Source organism: Nesoenas mayeri (genome assembly GCF_963082525.1).
Source record: "Nesoenas mayeri genome assembly, chromosome: 2".
Lineage (NCBI taxonomy): Eukaryota > Metazoa > Chordata > Aves > Columbiformes > Columbidae > Nesoenas > Nesoenas mayeri.
Genome location: NC_137543.1, coordinates 15,221,271 through 15,241,740, shown reverse-complemented (window position 1 = coordinate 15,241,740; position 20,470 = coordinate 15,221,271). Strand labels below are relative to the sequence as shown.

Sequence of the window (20,470 nt, the reverse complement as noted above, 5' to 3'; positions counted from 1 at the left end):
CCTTACACTGATTTTGAGCAAATCGGTATTTATAGCTGTTGCACCCAAGGTATCATATAAATTGCCAACAGCCACTCAAGCTTTTCTGTCCTATTCTAGTTCTTCTTCATTCCAGTTAGTAGCAGGGAGTTTGGGAGACCACGTATGGTCACTGGTAGCAACCCTTCTCTTTTGAGCTTTGCTTGGGGATTACGGCATACAGACAGGACCATTTGGCCATAGTTCTGCTCTTCTTCTGATCTTTAAAAGCTGGTGCAGAGAGGAGGTCAGCCTCATAAATTTTCTGCCTGTGGCATCGTCTTCTGCATTCACAAATGCTTATTTCAGGTGCAGGTTCTCAAATGATTTCACTAGCAGAATAAGAGCCAAATCTCAAGTGTAATTGAGTAGCTGCTGTCTCATGGAGCAGATTGCTGTCAGGTTCATCGAGGTCATCAAACCCAGTGTCCCTGCAATCAAAGGAACACAGGTACTATTTGTTTAATCCAAAAAGTCCAACTACTACCACAAGCGCAAAATGTTACAGGCTTGTAACATAAAGAACTAAAAGCTATGCATTATAAGGTGCCAAGTGGGGGAAAAAACCAAACCAAAAACGTGATGTCGGAGGAATTGCCACTGTCTGAGATTCCTGCTATAGGAAGAAATTTGAACTGTGAGATTTTTGGGAGGTTGAACGTACCCCATGCTGCAGAGAAATGCAAAACTCATTCCGTGGTCCCATTTATGGCCATGGCCAATCTCCAGTATTTTACAAGATAATGGGAAAAGTAGAGAAGCTTGGACATCATAAGTGAGAAACGTCTTTTTAACTCCTAAAGGCAGCCTAGTGGGAGCCTGGAGACTGGGATTTATGTTGTACAAATAAGGCACAATGGACATGCATCCATTTAAACCTCTCCATAAAGCTTAGGAAAGGGAAGGTAGCTCCATGTTTGGTGCTGGGGCCCTAACCCTTTAAAGCACTGGGGAGATGCTAACTGGGGGTATCCAAAGTGTACTTGCAGTATCTTGTGTGATTGAGCTTTAAATGAGAAGAAATACGTTTGGATAAATATTTATGCTGTGCACTAGCATATGGTGTTGTTGAAGCAGATGCAATTCCATCTCAGAATTCTTATCTTATACCAACATGTTACTGATTGTAGAAAAGCATAAATTACATGAGTTGCCATCTGTTTTCAATTACAGCGTGAAAACACTGGGACAGGTTGGTGTTTTCCTTTCGCTGTGTTATCAGCCCTGAATTTGATAATTACATTAGAGTGAATTCAGAATGAATGCATTTGGTAATGTGAACACTCAAAAAAAGTTGCTGACAAACTGCTTTCATAGTATGTCCATAAATAGAGAAGCAGCAGAGCTAAATGTGTGTAGCACTGCATGCTATGAATGCCACTACTGTAGGGCTTGAATACAAATGTGTGTGTTTCAAACATGTCTCCATAAGTGCGTGCCTCATTTTCTGATAGTACTTAATAATAAACTATAACATAAAGGTCCATTCTTCTCCAGAGAAATGTGGAAAATGTATTTAAGCACCTATGTCTTTAGAGAAATTTAATTTTAAGAAAACAGATTTGATATTTTACCATAAAATCAGCTCTTGTTTTGCAAAACCAAAGAAAATTCTAATAAGTTTTGGCTCGTCTTTCTCTTTATGTAGCTGTAACCAGAACCTCAGATTTTATGTGTGACTGTCCATCACGGAGATTGGTGAGAGTAAGCTGAGTAGGGTAGCGATTAGCCTCAAACATCTTGTAAGTCATGCTCAAGGAGAGTGGTTGTCACATTAGGACACATTAAGAGCACAATAAGAACATAATGGTCAACAGTTTGGATGCTTTTTTTCTTTTTTTCATTTGATCTTTAGAATAAATCTTTCTAAAAGACTCTAAAGAAAAAATTGGTAAGGCAGCTGTGTTAGTGGTATGATAATTTAACAGAAGTTGGAAGAGATCAAATATTCATGAATGTGAAAATACTCAACTCTGCCTTCAAATGAAAAATGGATTAGTGGTTGGTTGTGCTTGACAACTGTCTAACAGCAGGTATATCAGTCAGCACACTCCCGATCAATGCATGATTCTGTGCCTGCGTATTCCTACTCTGTGTCTGCCTTCTACTTCTGATCTGCGGTCATCATTTGCTCAAGGAGTTTGCTGGTGAGCTGGGGTGATGCCTCTGTAACTGTCCCAAAGTTTCCATTTCCAGTGGGAGTGTTTAATTAACCTCAATGCGTGGCTCCCAATTTTTTTAAAGTGAATCTTGTTACCACTTTTCAATAGGTTGCACTTACCTTAAAACCCTGTTACTCCATACTGGGATTATTGCCATCAAAATTCTCATAATAACATAGTTGTATGAGTACTGGGCAGCAAACTGCATTGCACCCATCTCATCTTGGCTGAGAGTTTTGTGAAGTCAGCCCTCTCACCAAACTCGGGGCTTCTCTGTCACTTCTCTTGCACTGTCAGCAAGTTTGCTGATGACACCAAGCTGGGAGGAGTGGCTGACATGCCAGAAGGCTGTGCTGCCATCCAGAGACCTGGACAGGGGAGAGTTGGGTGGGGAAAAATTTAATGAAATATAACAAGGGAAAGTGTAGAGTTTTGCATCTAGGTTGGAACAACCCCAGTTTCCAGTATAAGTTGGAGAACAACTTATTAGAGGGTGGTGTAGGGGAAAGGGACTTGGGTGTCCTGGTGGACAGCAGGATGACCATGAGCCAGCACTGTGCCCTTTTGGCCAGGAAGGCCAATGGCATCCTGGAGTGTATTAGAAGGGGGGTGGTTAGCAGGTCCAGAGAGGTTCTCCTTCCCCTCTACTCTGCCCTGGTGAGACCACATCTGGAATATTGTGTCCAGTTCTGGGCCCCTTAGTTCCAGAAGGACAGGGAACTGCTGGAGAGGGTCCAGCGTAGGGCAACAAAGATGATTAAGGGAGTGGAGCACCTCCCTTATGAGGAAGGGCTAAGGGAGCTGGGTCTCTTTAGTTTGGAGAAGAGGAGACTGAGGGGTGACCTTATGAATGGTTATAAATATGTGAAGGGTGAGCCTCACGAGGATGAAGTCAAACTCTTCTCGATGACAACCAATGATAGAACAAGGAGCAAGAGGTTCCATTTAAATATGAGAAGAAACTTCTTCTCAGTGAAGGTAACAGACACTGGAACAGGCTGCCCAGAAGGGTTGTGGAGTCTCCTTCCCTGGAGACATTCAAAACCCACCTGGACACATTCCTGTGTAACCTCTTCTGGGTGTTCCTGCTTCATCAGGGGGAATTGGACTAGATGATCTTTCAAGGTTTCTTCCAATCCCTAACATTCTGTGATTCTTACTGAAGGAAAATGTGGTTTTGGGAGTTGCATTGTGTGTACTGCCAGAACTTTTGTCTGGTTGCCAAAAGGAGACAGGGTTGGCAAATCTCTCCTTTGCTTTCATTACAGAATACTACAAGTACAACAGTGGAGTACTTTTGACCTTGATCATCCTTTGCATTAGCACAGTGTCTTTGGGTTGAGTGAAATCATTAAATGTTTTCACAGCAGTTTTCTCCTTGTCCTTGGGAATCCCAGTGCAGCGTTGGATGAGCTGCCAGTCAGTCTCTCTTCTGCCCCTTTGCTGTACCAGCTACTCAGTCTGATTTATTCCTCTTCTATGGTGGAAGCCTGTTGGGCCTCTCTGAGTGGCAGGAGGCTGTCTTAGAGACACTGTACCACTGGCCTGCTACTGGAACCTGCCTCGTGGTAGCCACATGGAAAACACAGTTGGGGTTTGGATACTTTCCTTTACCCTGTCACAAACTCTCTGTGCAACTACCCTGTTTCCCTACCAGAATACATAGGTATTCTTGTAAAGTACTGTGGGATTAGACAGATGGAAAATGCCAAGAAATCTGATGTAATCAAAACATTTGATGAGTAGATCCATTTTTGTACCAGTACAAAGGAATAAAACTCCAGGTTTGCTAAATTTTCCTTGTGTTTCGCAGGGCTGTGTTTCACAGCACGAGGTCTGGGTTTCCCAGTCTCAGAGCAACATGCAGACCCAAATTTATAGACTGGACCTATTGACTCCCGTGCAGCAAAGTTACACCAGCACAGGCTCCACTGAGTTTCAAAATTCAGTTTGTACAACTGTCCTCTTGCTAAACCATCCTCCTCCTCCTCCTGATGAGGGATTTGTGTTTGGATCAGCTCCACCAGGACCATGGGCTTCTGTTCTTCTGAGTCAGTGGACATAAAATCACCTAAAAAAAACCAAGCGAGCCTTACATTGGACTATAGACTAGGTGCGTGCTGTGGTTATCAGGGATAGTTACATGATAAATAAATCAAAATTCTGCATGTGAAAAGTCACCTCCCTGAGATATAGGGGGAAAGATCCGCTCCCATGCAGACAGGTAGCGCAGTGCTCAAACATCACTGCAGCGGGATGTAAACTGAAACCTGCACACACAAAAGAAAATAGAAAAATTCCATTTATGATTTTCAGTCCTGTTTTTGAATAACAGGACCCATGTTATTCACTATAGAGAGAAGAATTAAGATAGTCAGAATTCCTAGGTGAAATATAAAAGGAGTGGATGTATCTTTTTGAGTATGAATTTTACCTTTAACAGTGCATTTTTTCCCTAAACTTATAGGACGCAGATTTAGCAAGATTTTACTTGCTTATCACAGATCTGAGTTTTGGCCTGCAGAACAGTATTAGATACCCAATAACTCTGTGTGCTTATTTCTAAAGACTCTTAACAGAGAGAGAGAGTTTTACTGGGCAATAAAATGACTATTTTATTTTTACAACAACTGAAACCTTATGAAAATGCAGAAAGTTTCATAATAGCTCTGAGCTCTTTTTTTCTGCACTCACAGCAGTATAGTTGACATTAGAATTGAACTTGTTTGTAGCCAAGTCACCTAAAATGCTGTTGGGCAACAAGTGACCTACGGTACTTGTATCTGTACATTGGCTCCTTCTCATCAATAGCAAACACAATTCAGAAAAAAAAATTGTCTGCAGGTTCACAATTGGAGGTCAGTGGATTTTTTTAGTTTAGTCACATTATTTTAATAAGAAGTAGGTTTAAAAATGCTTTTTGAGTAAGTGATATTCTATGGTGGGATAACCCAGATATCTGAACACCCTGCATTTATGAAAATGCTTTCTTGATTATTTCTGAAGTCTTACAGCTGTGGCCATTCAGAAGGAGAGAAAGCAGTCTTGGTTTCAGCTGCACTGTCAAACAGGGCTGCGCTTGTGTTTTGATACAGCTTCCAAATTCCAGCGTGGTCTGTAGCCCATTGAACAGCAAGTTCTGCTGCCTGCCAGAACAGCTGGGATCTTACCCTTGCTCGAGCTTGCTTAGGCTATTGCAGGACAGTCTTAGGTAGTCCAGGCTCTCTAAAGAGAGGACTCTCATCTGGAAAACTTATCTGCAGAATGGCTGAAATCTTCAAAATGTACGGCAAAATGCTGGCATTTTGAACTGCTTTTGCACTCAGTTGAGGATTAAAAGCTTTTTGTATTATTAGGTTTAGTTGCAATATCCATTTCACTTGAAGCCTCGAAGGGGTCCTCAGATGTCAGTGGGTTTGCATCACTGTGGCTGTTGCAGGTCTCTGCCCCAGCGCTTGGGGGATGCTGCTGCTTTGCAGACCCTTCCCCACGCTTTTCCCTGTCTTCTCTCATTGCTGCTCAAGGCACAAGCCGGCTTCCCCTCATGATATAAGCGAATAATTCGGGAAACATGTTGCGTTAAAGCCAAGGCTCTGTTGAGCTAGTCAAACACATGGAAAAACAATTGCACTTTTGTCTGTGCAAACAGAGAGCAGCTGTTTGTCTCAAATGGCGCAGACTGTTCCTGCTCATTACTGTCTTGATACTGGAGGGTGCTGAGGGTGCCCTGCATGGGTCCAACTGCCTTTGCTTGGGCTGCCTTAGGGACTGTTTTTAGCTAGTATGGACTTTAAATGAAATACATTTAGTTTGTTTAGCCTAATTATATTTGACCTTGCAAGTAAACAGGTATATATCTTTCAGGTTCTTTATTTATTATGTATGTTTTACTTTCAGCAACTCTAGCTTAGGTATAGATATACCAGGAAAAAGCAAAAAAAAAAAATCCAACCAACTGAAAAGAACCACACAAAACAACACTAAAAGATCAACCCAAACATCGAAAGACATTATTTCTAAGCTAAGACTCCCTGTTCTCCTGCTGCTGATGCAGTATTTCACCCAGAGACACCTTTAAGCATTCAAGTTATTTAACATTTTCAGAGCTGCTCTGTTGTGGGTATCAAATTGCAGTATACGATAAAAATGCTTATAAAGTTAAGCATGCAGTCACTGGTTTGCTTTCCTGACATGGTCCAGCCCAGCTCAGCTTTACCTGTGGGCATTTCTCACTGGGACTCAGTCATTTTATACACCAGTTCCCAGTGAGGGCCAAGAGAAGCAGTGACCTATATTTCCCTATTCTGTATTTATGGAAGGTTTGCATTTCAGGGGATTGCATCCTTATGTTATTACCATCCAGGAGTCTGCAGGTAGCTTCAGTTTACCTATATGAGTAATTCCCGTTTGCTCTGTTGGCATTTGTCTGACTCCTCAGTCAATCCACTGGGGAGACTTTGCTGCCACAGAGCAGAGACTTGTGTGCAGACCAGAAGCCGCCTGCCCCAAAACAAGAGTTGTTCTCATGGGCTGTTAGGTCAGCTCTTTTCCCCCTCTAATTTGTCCACTCTATTTGTGGAGTTTGCACAGTAATGCTTTCATTCTATTCCTGGTGTAAAAAAAACCCTTAAATTCCCATTGATTCCCATCAGTGGGGAGGGAGGAAGGGAGACAATATCTGAACCAGTGATGAGGCTCTTTGAGTATCCGTGACTTAATTTTATATTATGTGAATTACTGCTATTATGATTATACTATACTACTACTATACTATTATATTATTATACTTTTATAAAAGATATTTTATTAGATGTATTTATTATTTTTCTATTAGGTAGTTTTTATATTATGTTTTTTAATTTCTGTTTTGGTTTTTGTTTTGATTTTTAATTAGAGGCCTGTGAGTTTGGAATACTATAAAAAATTCAGCTGCTTTTTAAAATATCAAAGAAGTATGGAATAAATGTATGTCATGACGCCTTGCTCAGACAAACCACCTATACCAGATTGCAGCCACAGACCAAGATGGAGAGCCAGCATTACACACTTATATTTGTAATTCTGTAAATGGAGCTGGTTTTTCTCTCCTGTGCGTTGTATCATGCTCTGCTGGTTCCCAGTTTCTAGCCCACTGATGGGACAGTGAGCCAGCTTAGCACTGGGGTAAACATTGAACGAGAAATGCATCCCTCTAGAGAGAAAATCCCGTGTTTATGCAAGACCTGGATACTTGCCTACTCCCACACCACCCACTCTACAGCCAATTACACATTTGCTAGAGATATTTACAGAGCTCAACACACAGCTGCAATTTATTCTGTTTCATCCAGTAACCTCAATTATGCAGAAGATGACATTGCATGATTTTTTAACCTTCCGGTGACATGCAGTAGGTTTTGAGTTGTTAGGTTCCAGCTTTGATTTACTAATCCTAGCAAGATTGTATTAATTCTTCAAAAAAAAAATTTTAAAAAAAATTAAAAAAAAAAATAAAACCTAACGTGAAATATAACTTTTAGGACCTCTGATTTTCATATCTTTTCCTCATTCCAGTGTGACAGTGTAAAGCTTAGCAGAGTGGGAGCAAATACTTCAGTGCTGCCTGTGTTTGCTTTTATTTAGAAGGTCAGTCTCATGTTTTAGGCTCTTCTGGGGCAGCATGTTCAGCATCTCTGTGGCCTGGGCTCTTTGCTGAGCATGGGGATTCCTCTGCTTTATGGCTGTGGGTTACCTATTAAAACAGAAGAACCCCTGTATCAGCATAAATTCAGGGTGTGTGTGTAAGGGTGTTGAGCACCCTCTCTCCTCAAATTTCTCTGCACTTGTTCCTTCTACCCTAGTATCCATCTTGATATTGATTTCCCTGGGACTTCAAGTTATCTGAAAACTTAAGCTGCAGTTTGCTGATCTGAGTGCAAGCTGCTGCCAGAAAGGTTGATCCTATCTTCACCTCCTTTTCATCTCCCTCTTTCCCTTTTGCCTCCAGCCAGATATGTATCTATTGCCTCCTTCCTCCAACCGTGTCAGGCACATCAGGGAACTTATTTTGCTTGGAGTCAAGTCTTTCATTTATTTATTTTTGCTGGCACAAGATGAAAAGGGAGCAGTGCCTGGCTTGGGTGCATTGCTCCCCAGAGCCAGCGCACAGGGACGGCAGCACCACTGGGGAGCACGGGCACCAAGTCCTGCTGCCAACCCTCCTCCTCTTGGAAGAGGTTTGATACCTGTAGCCATGGCATTTCAGACCAAGGGTGTCCCTGTCTGTCAGCAGAAAGGGTTCTGGGGTCCCAGATCAGTTTACTGCTCCAGCTTTTAATAAACAAACCACCTTTTTTTTTTTTTTAGTACATTTCTTGTAAAAGTAAGATTATTTCTTTCATCTCTAAGGACAGGGAAACCTCGTTCCATGGTGTTGGCACTATGTGCCTTGTTTACAAACCCGTGGCATGGTGCGTGAGGCAGAAGGTGATGACGTGGTAATTATCTCAAGAGATTTACTCAAGAGATCTAACAACCAGCAGGGCAAACCTGCATGGTTACCCACTTATAAATAGCTTCATTTTAAATGATAACTGCAACAAAAAGTAGAAACTGCCATTTTTTGTTCCTCTGTGATGAAATAATGCACTTAAATGGGAGTGTTTACTTTTAATTCTCAACTCCTTCATATTTCATATTTAAATTAGATTTTCAAAATGATGCCTTGCTTTCCATCTGTTTGCTTGAGAGCGCAGTGGTGCTGGGGAGGCGGCAGTGGGAGCAGCGGTTCCCAGCATCCCCAGAGGAACAGGGGGAATGTGAGGGAGGGAAATCACATTGGAAGCGTAACTCCTCCTTTGAAGTGCTGGAAGCTTGGATGTCGCCTTCCCCCTTGTTGAAGGCTGGAAAGCTGACTTTCAGATGTTATATTTCTGTAGCACCTAAACCTTCTCCAATTTTTGGTGAAATCTGTAAACAAGATAAGAAAAGCCAAAGCAGATACGTCACCTTTTTAAACAAGTGATGGTAAAGAATATATTTTCTTTTTTTGCTTGTTTTTTTTTCTTCTCAGTTTCAGCTGTTCAGTAACCTGGTGAGAGCTGTGACCATAGCCCAGGAATCAGCCAGTAAGTTTTCCATCTTAGAACTGGCCCAGAGTTTTAAAAAGGGTGAACAGCTTGAGTTCTTGCTGCTTAAGACATCTCCAGGTCACTGACAATTGTACAATGTTAGCTCCTCAGCCCCAGTTTGCATGATTGCCTGTAGAGAAGGGTTATTACAGATAGCCTGGCCTGACATTTAATAGAAAAGAGGATCTCACAGGTCCCTAGTGCAAGTTACACATATAAAATCAATGGGTTTGCCAACCACACATGAGGAACTTTTCCTCTGGTAGATCACAGTGAGATTCAGAATAACAATTTTAAGCTTGTGCTACTCAAACTGGCCAGCTGATCCTTGTCCTTGCAGGATCAGCAGGATATGAAAAGAGCATTTATTTCTAATTATTGAGGGTATCTCTGTAGCAGAAATGTAAGCAGGCTGTTTCTATAATGGATTTCATTTTAATTTTCATTAGCAAAAAGAAAAGCAAAAACACTAACATCGGAATATTCTTCTCTGTTTGAAATAGTTATATTGTCAATTTTGGCATCAATTTTATTCTGTAAAACTGTCAAAATGTACTTTTCTTGAGACAGCTCAGAAAGAAGTTATACTTAGAAGCTTTTATTTTAGTTCTTAGGAAAACTGCTGAAAAACTTGCCAGGGTTGAAAATGACTCCTACATTTGCCTGAATTCATCATTTCTATTTGATGCTCATAAGGTTAAAAAAAAAATACTAAAAAGAAACCAATGTATTTTTCCATGTATTTTGGAAATGGCTTGTCTTAATGTAAAAATTATCTGTGTGACTTTGGCGTCACATCAGCTGATAAGAAGAAAAAATAGTCAAGGGAGTGTGTCCTAAACTATCTGATAACTGTATGTAAACTGTTGTGCACACAAATTATGAACAGAGCAAAGGGTTAAATCCAGTCTGTCTCTTGGTGGACGATTGAGCCAGCCCTGATTCACACACAGCTTTCCCAGCAACTGCCCGTTTCTGTGCAATGTGCTAATAACTTTTGACGTGCCTTGGTTTCAAAGAGATCTGCTTTGCAGCAGGATGTGGCCCTGGTTGGGGCTGTCAGCTGCTAGAAATCTGGTTCAGATCTGCGCAGAGTCCAGAGGTGAAATCCCAGTTGCTCCAGAGTGTAAGATTATTGCAGGGCCGGATTTCACTCTTTTCTAAGATTTTTGTTCATGTAGTTGCCACATGTGCAGTAATATTCACACCTTCAATGGACGTGAATGGGTGGCAGTGCTTTTGGCATCTTTTTACGCTGTTCACACCTGATGCCAGAGCAGCTATCAGTGCCAAACAGCCCATGCAAACGTTGTTGTTTGATTGCCCTTGGTGGCAGTGGAGAAAACTCAAGTGTCCTGTGTCTTAGACCCTGGATGGTCCCATCACCACCCAGATAACTGGGTAAAGCAACAGTACTGCTGGAAAACAGCATTTTTGCTACTACGTTGAGTGTGGTGTTGCATAATGTAGCCTTGTATTCAAGAATTTTGAACCTATGTTGTATTTGGTACCACTGATGTCTTTGGTGCCTATTAGATCCTTATTCATAATAGTGTTTCTACTCTCTTTTGTAAAGAAAAGTTAGTAAAATACACTGATTCCAGACACTGATCTGGGTGTCCACGTTCCTCTTCATCTCAAGCTTTTCTGAAAATTTATATCAAATATCCTACTGTTTTGAGATATATTATCTGTTGACTCTGTGTGGCTGTTACTTGCTTTGTGACCAGTGATGAATAGTTGCACTAACTGCAGCTGGAAAAGTAAATGCTTTTTTAGGACTGTCTCAAAGAACTGTGCAATCATGACTTTAAATCAGATTCCATGGTGGGAATTTCCAGCTCTTCACGATCTTTTACAGTATCTTCTAAAAAGTGTACCTAGAAAAAGAAAGGACATTTTTAAAGAGTTTTTAAAATATATATAATAAATAGAAAAAAAGTCCAACGATCGAGGCCTGGCTCCACAAGGACAGGTTGACCAAAGCCTACAGCACAAATGGCAGGTTCTAGGCTAACCGCCTATCGTCCTGTGGCATTCATAAATATTAAGGTCATCTTGAGGCAGAATGCTAAGTAAGAATTAGTGACAGAAATGGGGAGGGTACTTTGTGAGCCAGCAGGTGGAGGGAGGTGATTCTGCCCCTCTGCTCCGCTCTGGTGAGACCCCACCTGGAGTCCTGTGTCCAGCGCTGGAGCCCTCAGCACAGGACAGACATGGACCTGTTGGAGAGGGGCCAGAGGAGCCACAGAAATGGTCAGAGGGCTGAACAGCTCTGCTATGAGAACAGGCTGAGGGAGTTGGGGTTGTTCAGCCTGGAGAAGAGAAGGCTCCAGGGAGACCTTACTGTGGCCTTTCAGTACTTAAAAGGGGCCTGTGAGAAAGATGGGGACAGACTTTTTAGTAGGGCCTGTTAAAATAGGACAAGGGGTGATGTTTTTTAGATAAAGGAGGAAAGATTCATGTTAGACATAAGGAAGAAACTTTTTACAAGGAGGGTGGTGAAACACTGGCCCAGGTTGCCCAGAGAGGTGGTGGATGCCCCATCCCTGGAGACATCCCAGGCCAGGCTGGATGGGGCTCTGAGCAACCTGATCTGGTTGAAGATGTCCCTGCTCATTGCAGGGGGTTGGACTAGATGAGCTTTGAAGGTCCCTTCTAACTCAAACTATTCTATGTTTTTATTGAATTTAAGGTAGTTGTGCAATTCCGTGCCCATTCCTGCAGCTGGTCCCTGACATCCCTCAGGATCATCCCGCCCTCATCCTCCCCGCAGCTCCTGGTCAGCGCTGGCTCCATGTCCAGCCTCAGTGCAGGCAGCACCTGCAAGGGAGTGGGGCTTGGGTTTGGCTGCTGTGCAGTTCTGACAGGAAAATCCGAGGGTGTGGATGGACATCTCCAGGGCAGCTTGGCAAGACCAAGGTGGAGCCGGCAGCCAAATCTCTCTGTGGAGGGAAGAGCAATAACTAGTGAGGGGGAGGAAGGGTTGTACAGCTCCAAGTACAGCACAATCCTGATTTTGGCCATTAAATGTTATGGTAGCTAATTATAATTCCTTTTCTCGCCATCTTCAGTTTGATGATAAATGGCATGACGAATCTTTGCAAACTTTTTTAAGCGATATTTTCTGTTCAAATGTGAGTCCAAAGTTGAAGTTTTCTTTTTCCTGGGAACACCTGGATTTAGTTAAATCTTCTGTATGAGCCAGTGAAAACCTGCAGGAAGACAGAGATGCCTTTTCTGCTGTCCCTACTTCTGTGAGCTGCTGTATGCCAGGGTGGGAAACTGAAATGCTTAACAATAGATGTTTATTACTGTAACATTCAAATATTTGAATTTAATTAAGGGAATCTTTTCACTTCGGTGTTCCTTTATTTAACTGTTATTGTTTCTGTGGTTTTTAGATCACCACATCCTGACCAACAACACGGCTGGAATTTATTCTGGGCTTTGTCATTTCTTGAAGTCTGAGGGATAAAAATGGATGCTTATCTCCTGTCAGGCTCCTTGGAGAGCTATGAGGAAATGAGCAATAAAAGGCTCTTTGAGGCTCTTTTAACTTTAGTTTATTATCTATTATAGTTACTGATGCATGGAAACCAACAGACAAATTTTACATATTTATAGTTACAAAGCCCTTAACAGCTGTAGCTATGAGCTGAGCACTTACAGCTTTTTGAAATGTGTTTTTATAAATGTAACATTAAATCATCATGGTTTTATAAACCAGTCTCCTTAAGAAAATTCCTAAGATAATAATATGTGGGTTGGTACACTCAGTCAGGGCTGTTTTTTGGGTACTTGCTTGTTCTCGCTCATTTTGTAACTCCACCAAGAGAGCAATGCACAATGTGGGATTTTTTGAGGCAAAATACATGAAGCAGAGCTGCATTTCATTGCCCATTTCTGGATGCAGCACTGCATGGAAATCCAGGGCGGGGAGAAGAAAACTGGGCGAGTCGAGGGCACTCAGCATACCAAAGTACTCAGGACTGTGCAAACTCCTATCCCCTCCTCAAGACTGCAAGACGCAGCAAATGGCTCCACATTTTTTTATCCCTGAGAGAGACGGATCTGGAATTTGCAAAGACTCAGCCCTTGGGGGCACTGGCCAAGCGATGGCTGTGGAGAGTCCCCAGGGTGACTGGCTCTTTATTATCAAATCCTGTTCCTCACAGGTCTTTTCACACCATTTTAGGACAGATGTACTCTCTCTGTGCCTTGTCCTCCTCTCTACATTTCTGGCTTGGGTGGACTTTTTGCGTCTAAACCTGCCCACTGGAAATGGTGAAACTAATAAGCCATTTGGACCCAGTGCAAAGGACGGCAAGAAAAGGACTGTTCTCAGCCCGTATGCATTGCTGATTAATATCACGGCCAAGGGCGTACATTAAAACAAACACACTGAGAACACAGACATGTCAGCTCTTGGTTTTGTGCGTAAGAAATTAATTCTTTGGCATCCAGATTGCTGTTCCCTACTGCGGTGCCTGTACCATCCACACTTAGACTGTTGCAGCACTGGTACAAGTGGCTGGTTGGTCTGGAAAGTCTGTTCCTCTGCCAAGGATGTTTCCTGGAGGCTCTTCAATGCCCCTGACATGATCCAGCATGCAGATCTATCCATCACACACTTGCGTGCGTGTCCTTGGCCAAACATGGGTCCCATGCATTGGGATTCTAGTAACTCGAGAAGTCTGAGAATATGCAGCAGTAAAACAAATGTCAGCCATTCAACTTCCAAAAATTGCATTAAGCCAGAAGAGACAATGTTATTTCTGCAGGTCTGTTTTAAATCAACCCAAGTATTCTTCTGGAGCCAGAGCTATAATTCAGTAAAACTTGATACAATCTTGGAAAGCCATAGAAAGCATTAGGAAATACCACTGGCAGTTGAGAGACCTATAGATACTGCAAAAATCTGCATTTTAAACTAAATAGACATGCCTCTTAAATACTAATCGAGACACACTGCAGAGGATGATGGGTTACCTTTTTAACCGAAATCCTTAAAATTCAGGAGGCTTTGTCTGTTTCAATGCAAAAACTGAACTGTTTTCCCAAAGCTACTTGCAGCTAAAATAAAGCATATGAATGTATAGGAGAGACAGATCCATACTGCTGGGGAAATTGGCCAAGTGGTGTCACTGCCATACACCAGTGATCTTTTAGGTTGTCAGTAAGGCTGATGCCAAGATGTTCGGCTCTGCAGAGGAGCTCTGAGTTGGAAGGGTAAGGTGCAAGAGGGAGCTCTACCCTCCCTTCAGGGGCTGCTGCTGCCACCGCTCGTCCCGGAGCAGAGATTGAAATCGTCGGTGGCATTCTTGATGAAACATTACATTTTTGGATTGGCTTTGCTTCCTCTATAATTTTCCCTAAATGGTACATTTTGTACAAATAGGAATTGACTTTCACCACACGTTTCACTTGAGAAGGAAGGTGGCTGATGCACAGAAGGTAAATGAGTTGGCTTATGAGGAAATCTGTTGTAGAGCTTGCAAGGGAAGGCACCAGAGCTGCTTCCCACCTCTCCTGCATTCATTTCTGTGTTGTGTTTCTGCCTAAATAGGTAAAAATGTAAAGTGTGAAAATTTCTAGTGATACTTGCTTCGTAGCTTCTTTCATACAGACTCAAGATCACTTATGAGTAAGATAACCTTCTGGTGAATGTATTGTTTGCATTGAAACATCAGAATGATATTATTGTTGCTTTGGGCTTCACATTTTAATCATTAAAAACACAGATCTAGACACTAGGCATTTTTGGACTTTTTACTAAATACTGTAACATTTTGGTTAGATACGGAGAAGGCTTAACATTTCTGAGGAATCGGTATCACTATCTTTCTTTTCCCTGCCAGTTTTTTACAATGTTGATGTGGCTTTTTCTGATTAACTGTTTTAAGATACACAGTGGAGTTCATCAGAATATTTCTATCAAGACCTTTTGGACAGAAAATGGCCTCTGATGATACAAGACTTCCAGCGTTAGTTGAAGAGTTTTAAAAAACAAAATACTAGCATATTTGAAATTAATTAATGAGCCATACTTGCTGAAGGAGACAAAAAACTGTTTGCATAAAAAGTAAAAAGAACTACATCTGTGTAGGAATATCTCCTGAAAATAGCAGTGGCATTTTAATCCGTCCTAGTACTGACTTCCAACTTCCAGGATTTTATTTCCTAGAATTTGGATCCTTTGGGTTCTTGCTATACTGGTGGAGGTTCTGGCACTGAATCTAGTGAAGTTGTCATCCAGCCTTTGTCCTGAGCCTGGAAACGTGCATGTTTTTACTGTGACTACCAAGATTTGTATAAAATGGTTTTGATGAAAGTGTTTAAGACAAAATAAGGGTAACAGAATCACAGAATCGACTGGGTTGGAAAAGACCTCAGAGATCATCAAGTCCAACCCTTGGTCCAACTCCAGTCCATTTACTAGATCATGGCACTAAGTACCATGTCCAATCTCAGTTTAAAAACCTCCAGGGACGGCGAGTCCACCACCTCCCTGGGCAGCCGTTCCAATGCCTGACCACTCTCTCTGTAAAGAATTTCTTTCTAATATCCAGCTTAAATTTCCCCTGGCAGAGTTTAAGCCCATGCCCCCTTGTCCTATTGCTGACTGCCTGGGAGAAGAGACCAATCCCCACCTGGCTATAACTTCCCTTCAGGTAGTTCTAGAGAGTGATGAGGTCACCTCTAAGCCTCCTCTTCTCCAGACTAAACAACCCCAGCTCCCTCAGCCTCTCGCCATAGGTCTTGTGCTCAAGTCCCTTCACCAGTCTTGTTGCTCTTCTCTGGACCCGCTCCAGCACTTCAATGTCTTTCCCAAACTGAGGGGCCCAGAACTGAACACAATACTCCAGGTGCGGCCTCACCAATGCAGAGTACAGGGTAAGGATCACTTCCCTTGTCCTGCTGACCATGCTATTTTTAATGCAGGACAGGATAACATTGGCCTTCTTGGCCACCTGGGCACACTGTTGGCTCATGTTGAGCTTCCTGTCAATTAGTACCCCCAGGTCCCTGACTGCTCTCCAGACTGCAATGGCCAGAGCTCGCTTTTCCATATTGTTTGAAAACCAATATTGATATCAGAAAATACCATTGTTTTAAGAAGAATATCGTTATAAATAAGAATTATTTATGTAAGAATTCAAAATTCCACAGGTTTGAAAGTTGCAGCGGTATTTCAAAGAATTTTATGGAAAATTTACTTGAGAGATTAATTCTAAGAAATGTGTTTTTCTGAAAAGTACTGAATGAGATGATATGAAGAATTCTGGAGGTTTTGCATGTCCAGCGGTTGAAAGTATATCTGTGTAAATAACCATACAAAAAAAGGTCAAATGCGTAACTTTTGTTGCTTTCCATTCTCCTCAGGTTTGCCAATTTGTTTTGTCTGTCAACGGCCTCAACGTTCTCCATGTGGATTACAGGACAGTGAGCAACCTCATCTTGACAGGCCCTCGAACGATTGTGATGGAAGTGATGGAAGAAATAGAGTCCTGAGAAGCAAAAAAAACCTCTTACTGGACATTTTCATGACAGAAATAGCAACGACCATGGAGCGGCATCATACAAGGAGAAAAAACGTTGCTGTGTCTAACTAAATAGATGATTTTGCTTTTGGGGGAGGGGGTCTCTCTTTCATTTGACAATAGTAGCACTGGTGATTATGCTATGATCAATAGATACCAGCATATTTTCACTAAGGACTTTTATTTGCCTGACAGAGAGTGAGTCAAGGCCTTTTGGTTGCCTGTCCAGTGTGTCTACATCAGTCAGAATGGTTTCCTACCTAAGAGGCCATGCAGATTTCCTCAGTCCACCACTGGATCGAAGCACTTCAGAAGATGAAGGAACCAAAGACTGTGGGGTCAGGATGTCACAGATGGTTTGCACGACGTATTTATGTTGGTAAATGCCCTCCTGGTGTCCTGTGTTGTCCTGGGAGCATGTGCTGCTGGAGTTGCTCTCTCCTTGGGCTGAGGGACAGCTGACTACATGCTGGCTTGACTGCAATCCAACACAAATGAACTGCAAATGCATGTTGTTCATTCTCTGGTATGAATGTTTGGGTCTGACTGAACACACAGATTATTCTAGAAGGAAAAAGATACAACCATGCAAATGGAAAAGCGTGTGTTGCATTCGCAAAATCTGGCCTTTGAAAAGAAGGCTATTTGTTTAGATGCCTACACACTGGTTTGGGTGCTCAAGCATGAAACATTGATTTACTTTCCCTTTTCTGTAAAGGAAGGGTGTCTCAATCTTGTCAGTTGTCACTTTGGAGAAATTTTGGACAGCTTTATTCCTAGAATAAGAATATTTGGTGGATTGAAGTGGGAATTCACAGTGTTAGCACAAGCAATGATACATCCAGATGCTCTGGCAGGGGGAGTACACTTCAAATTGAAGCAATGTACTTGAATGTACGTAAGGCTTGTTAGCACTTTCCAATCATCAGATGTTTTGCAAACTGCAGATTTGCCACATGAGTTGCATTTGACACTATTACTAATAAAACATTGTATTTAACTGACTCTTACTCTTTTTCAAACAGTATGATTTCTTCGTTGATTAATTCATTAAACAATTTTTTTTAAATGCATATACAAATTCCATAATCTGCTGAGTTAGGTGACTCTTCAACTCAATGGTAATTGGACTGCATGGGTTTTCTTTTATCTTTGAACTGAATACGTACATCCTTGTCCACAAAATTATAAATATACACTGCAGGCTTTCTCTGCTGTGTAAATTTTACAATTAAACCTTGACTTTCTGTATGAGCGTACCAGAAATCCTTCAGTTATGGGGTGGGGAAAGTATTTTTTTCCTCAAATAATTTCAAATGATGTTTTATATTAAAAACTGTTCTCAAGAAATACATCGCTTTCGCAGTATGTTTTTCACTCACACTTTTACATCAGACATACAGTAAGTCTTCAAAATCATATATGCCTGCAGCTTTGTAGGTAGAAGTGAATGTGTTCTTTGTTTCTGCTATAGTGTATCCATGGTTGATTTTTCACTAAGAAAACTTACTACATTCCACTAATAAGCAGCAGTGCAGGGAGGTATAAAACTGAAACCACTAACTTGATACTGACCAGGCACAAAAGTGTTTGGAAGATTCTTTCAATCTGTCATTTAGTATGACAGTTGTTTACCCCTATTGCAACCCCAAAATTTTGGTACATGTGGATAACCCATAGCACATTATATTCTACAGTTCATCTGAAATAAACAGTTCAGCACACAACATTATATGAGATTGTAACAAGTGTTGATGGTATCCACAAAGAAGGGCTGGAAAAAATCCTGTTGTTCCAGAAATGTGTCAGTATGCCACAGGTTTTTGATTTTGTGAATCCAGGAATGCCTCCCCAAATACTTCTGTTTTATTTTTTGCCTGGGTTATTTTGGTGGCTTGGTTCATATATACTTTGTACCACTTTAAAATATAAACTCTGTGTGTTAGGCTAGGTTAAATATTAAAAGGTGAAGGATTTTCTCAGCAAAATGCTAATGATTCTCTCTAATGCCATCATGGATCCTGCTGTCTTACATCTCTTGCCGTAGTTAATATTCTGCTACAAGTTCCCCGTAGCTTACAGATAATTAAGAAACTGGGTCAGAATTTAGCTTAATAATGCATTACAGAGTGCACTTTAGACTGTAGCGAAAGGAGTGGGGATGGGGGCAGGGAGAAATCTGTGTATATCATTATGTTATAGATTGGAGATGGCATTTTCATTTGCAAGATACATTAGTCTCTGTCACAATTTGAGCACCGTTTCTTGCCTGCTGTTTAATGGAGATTTCCATAGTGTGTTCTTAACTTGATTGGCAATCTGGAATTTAATTATTTCCCTCTTCAGTGTGGCAAAGGTACTCAAATTATCCATGCAATGAAATTTTGCATTTTCAAAAAAAAAGGGTGCAAAATTAACAATTAAGCTATGAAATGTATCTTTTCCAATTAAATTGCGGTTTATCTGTACATAGTAATACATACCCTCCGAGACATCCTGCAGGAGTCAGTGTCAAACTCTCATCCACTTCAGTGGGCACAGAGTTTTGAATATAATAGGGCACCTTGCTTCCTGCAAAGTACCAGGGGAAATGTAAGATCATACACAGAAGTGAGGCGTTTCAAGAGATGCATGAATATCACAGTGTGGACTGAAGCAAGAAACCAGAAAGGAAAAAAACCCTGGCATCAGCAGTAATAACGTCATTAAAAAGATAAGTGTTTTTATAAGACTTACTCTTGTATGTGATTGCATTTTTTGTTACTGTGAGATCCCCTATAAATCTTTATGCCTGAATAACACAGATTAGTACCACTCTTCTGTACATCTACATTTGCAAGTCGTTTCTAGAACATCCTCAAGCAATATAATAGTTAATTAAATTCAAGTAGCAGTTAAGGTAATTGCAGCATTAATTCAGTGCCACATTTCTCCCTTTTTTCTGTCATATTTCTTACAAGATAGATAATTTTGATTACCTTTATCAAGATCAAATACCATGTGTATATTATTGAACACAACTAGTCCCATGGAAAGCATTTCACTCATGAAATAATGCAATAATCCACTTCAGGTATACCAGAATTTGATTGTCTGCATTATAGGTCTCCATAGAACCTGAAAATAAAATCGTCAGCACTGAAAACACATAGTGATGCCATAGCAACATCTGCACTACCAGTGGGTCTGTCCTACCTTCTACCTTCAGGAAGAGGTTTGGGAAGAAAAAGTCCTGCAGGAGGAATGTTTGGGTATTTTCTTCCTTTTCTGGTTATATCCTCACTAATAACTACAGAGTGCTACAGACGTGTCGAACACTGTCCCACGATTCCTGGTTTAGCAGTCAGCATGTCCCCTTGGCGTGGTCTAGACTTCTGAGAAAATTGCCCAAGCACAGTTCAGAGAATAACATGAGATCAGAATTCAGGCACAGGGGTGCAGGCTGCCCTGTGTCACTGGGCCTTAGGACCAGAAAATGGTCCTGGTACCTATCTGATGTATTAACATAGACGTAGCCAAATAGAGTAGTCTGAGGTTTAGGAGAAAGAAGGACTGACTGCTTTCTCCATCCGCGCTGACAGCTATGACGCAGGGAGGTTTCCTTTTCCCTATGGAGACAGAAAGATCAGATTACAGG

At 41.4% G+C, this 20,470-nt stretch overlaps 1 protein-coding gene across 1 annotated transcript in view; it reads left to right on the top strand.

The window, feature by feature from the left end:
• The window catches only part of DEPTOR (DEP domain containing MTOR interacting protein), a 77,279-nt gene extending 59,900 nt beyond the window's left edge, over positions 1 to 17,379 (top strand). The window contains exon 10 of the mRNA XM_080339942.1: positions 16,676 to 17,379. Coding sequence (XP_080196068.1) covers positions 16,676 to 16,804 — 129 coding nt within the window. The 3' untranslated portion in view covers positions 16,805 to 17,379. The remainder of the gene's footprint in view (positions 1 to 16,675) is intronic.
• Positions 17,380 to 20,470: the final 3,091 nt, after the last annotated feature.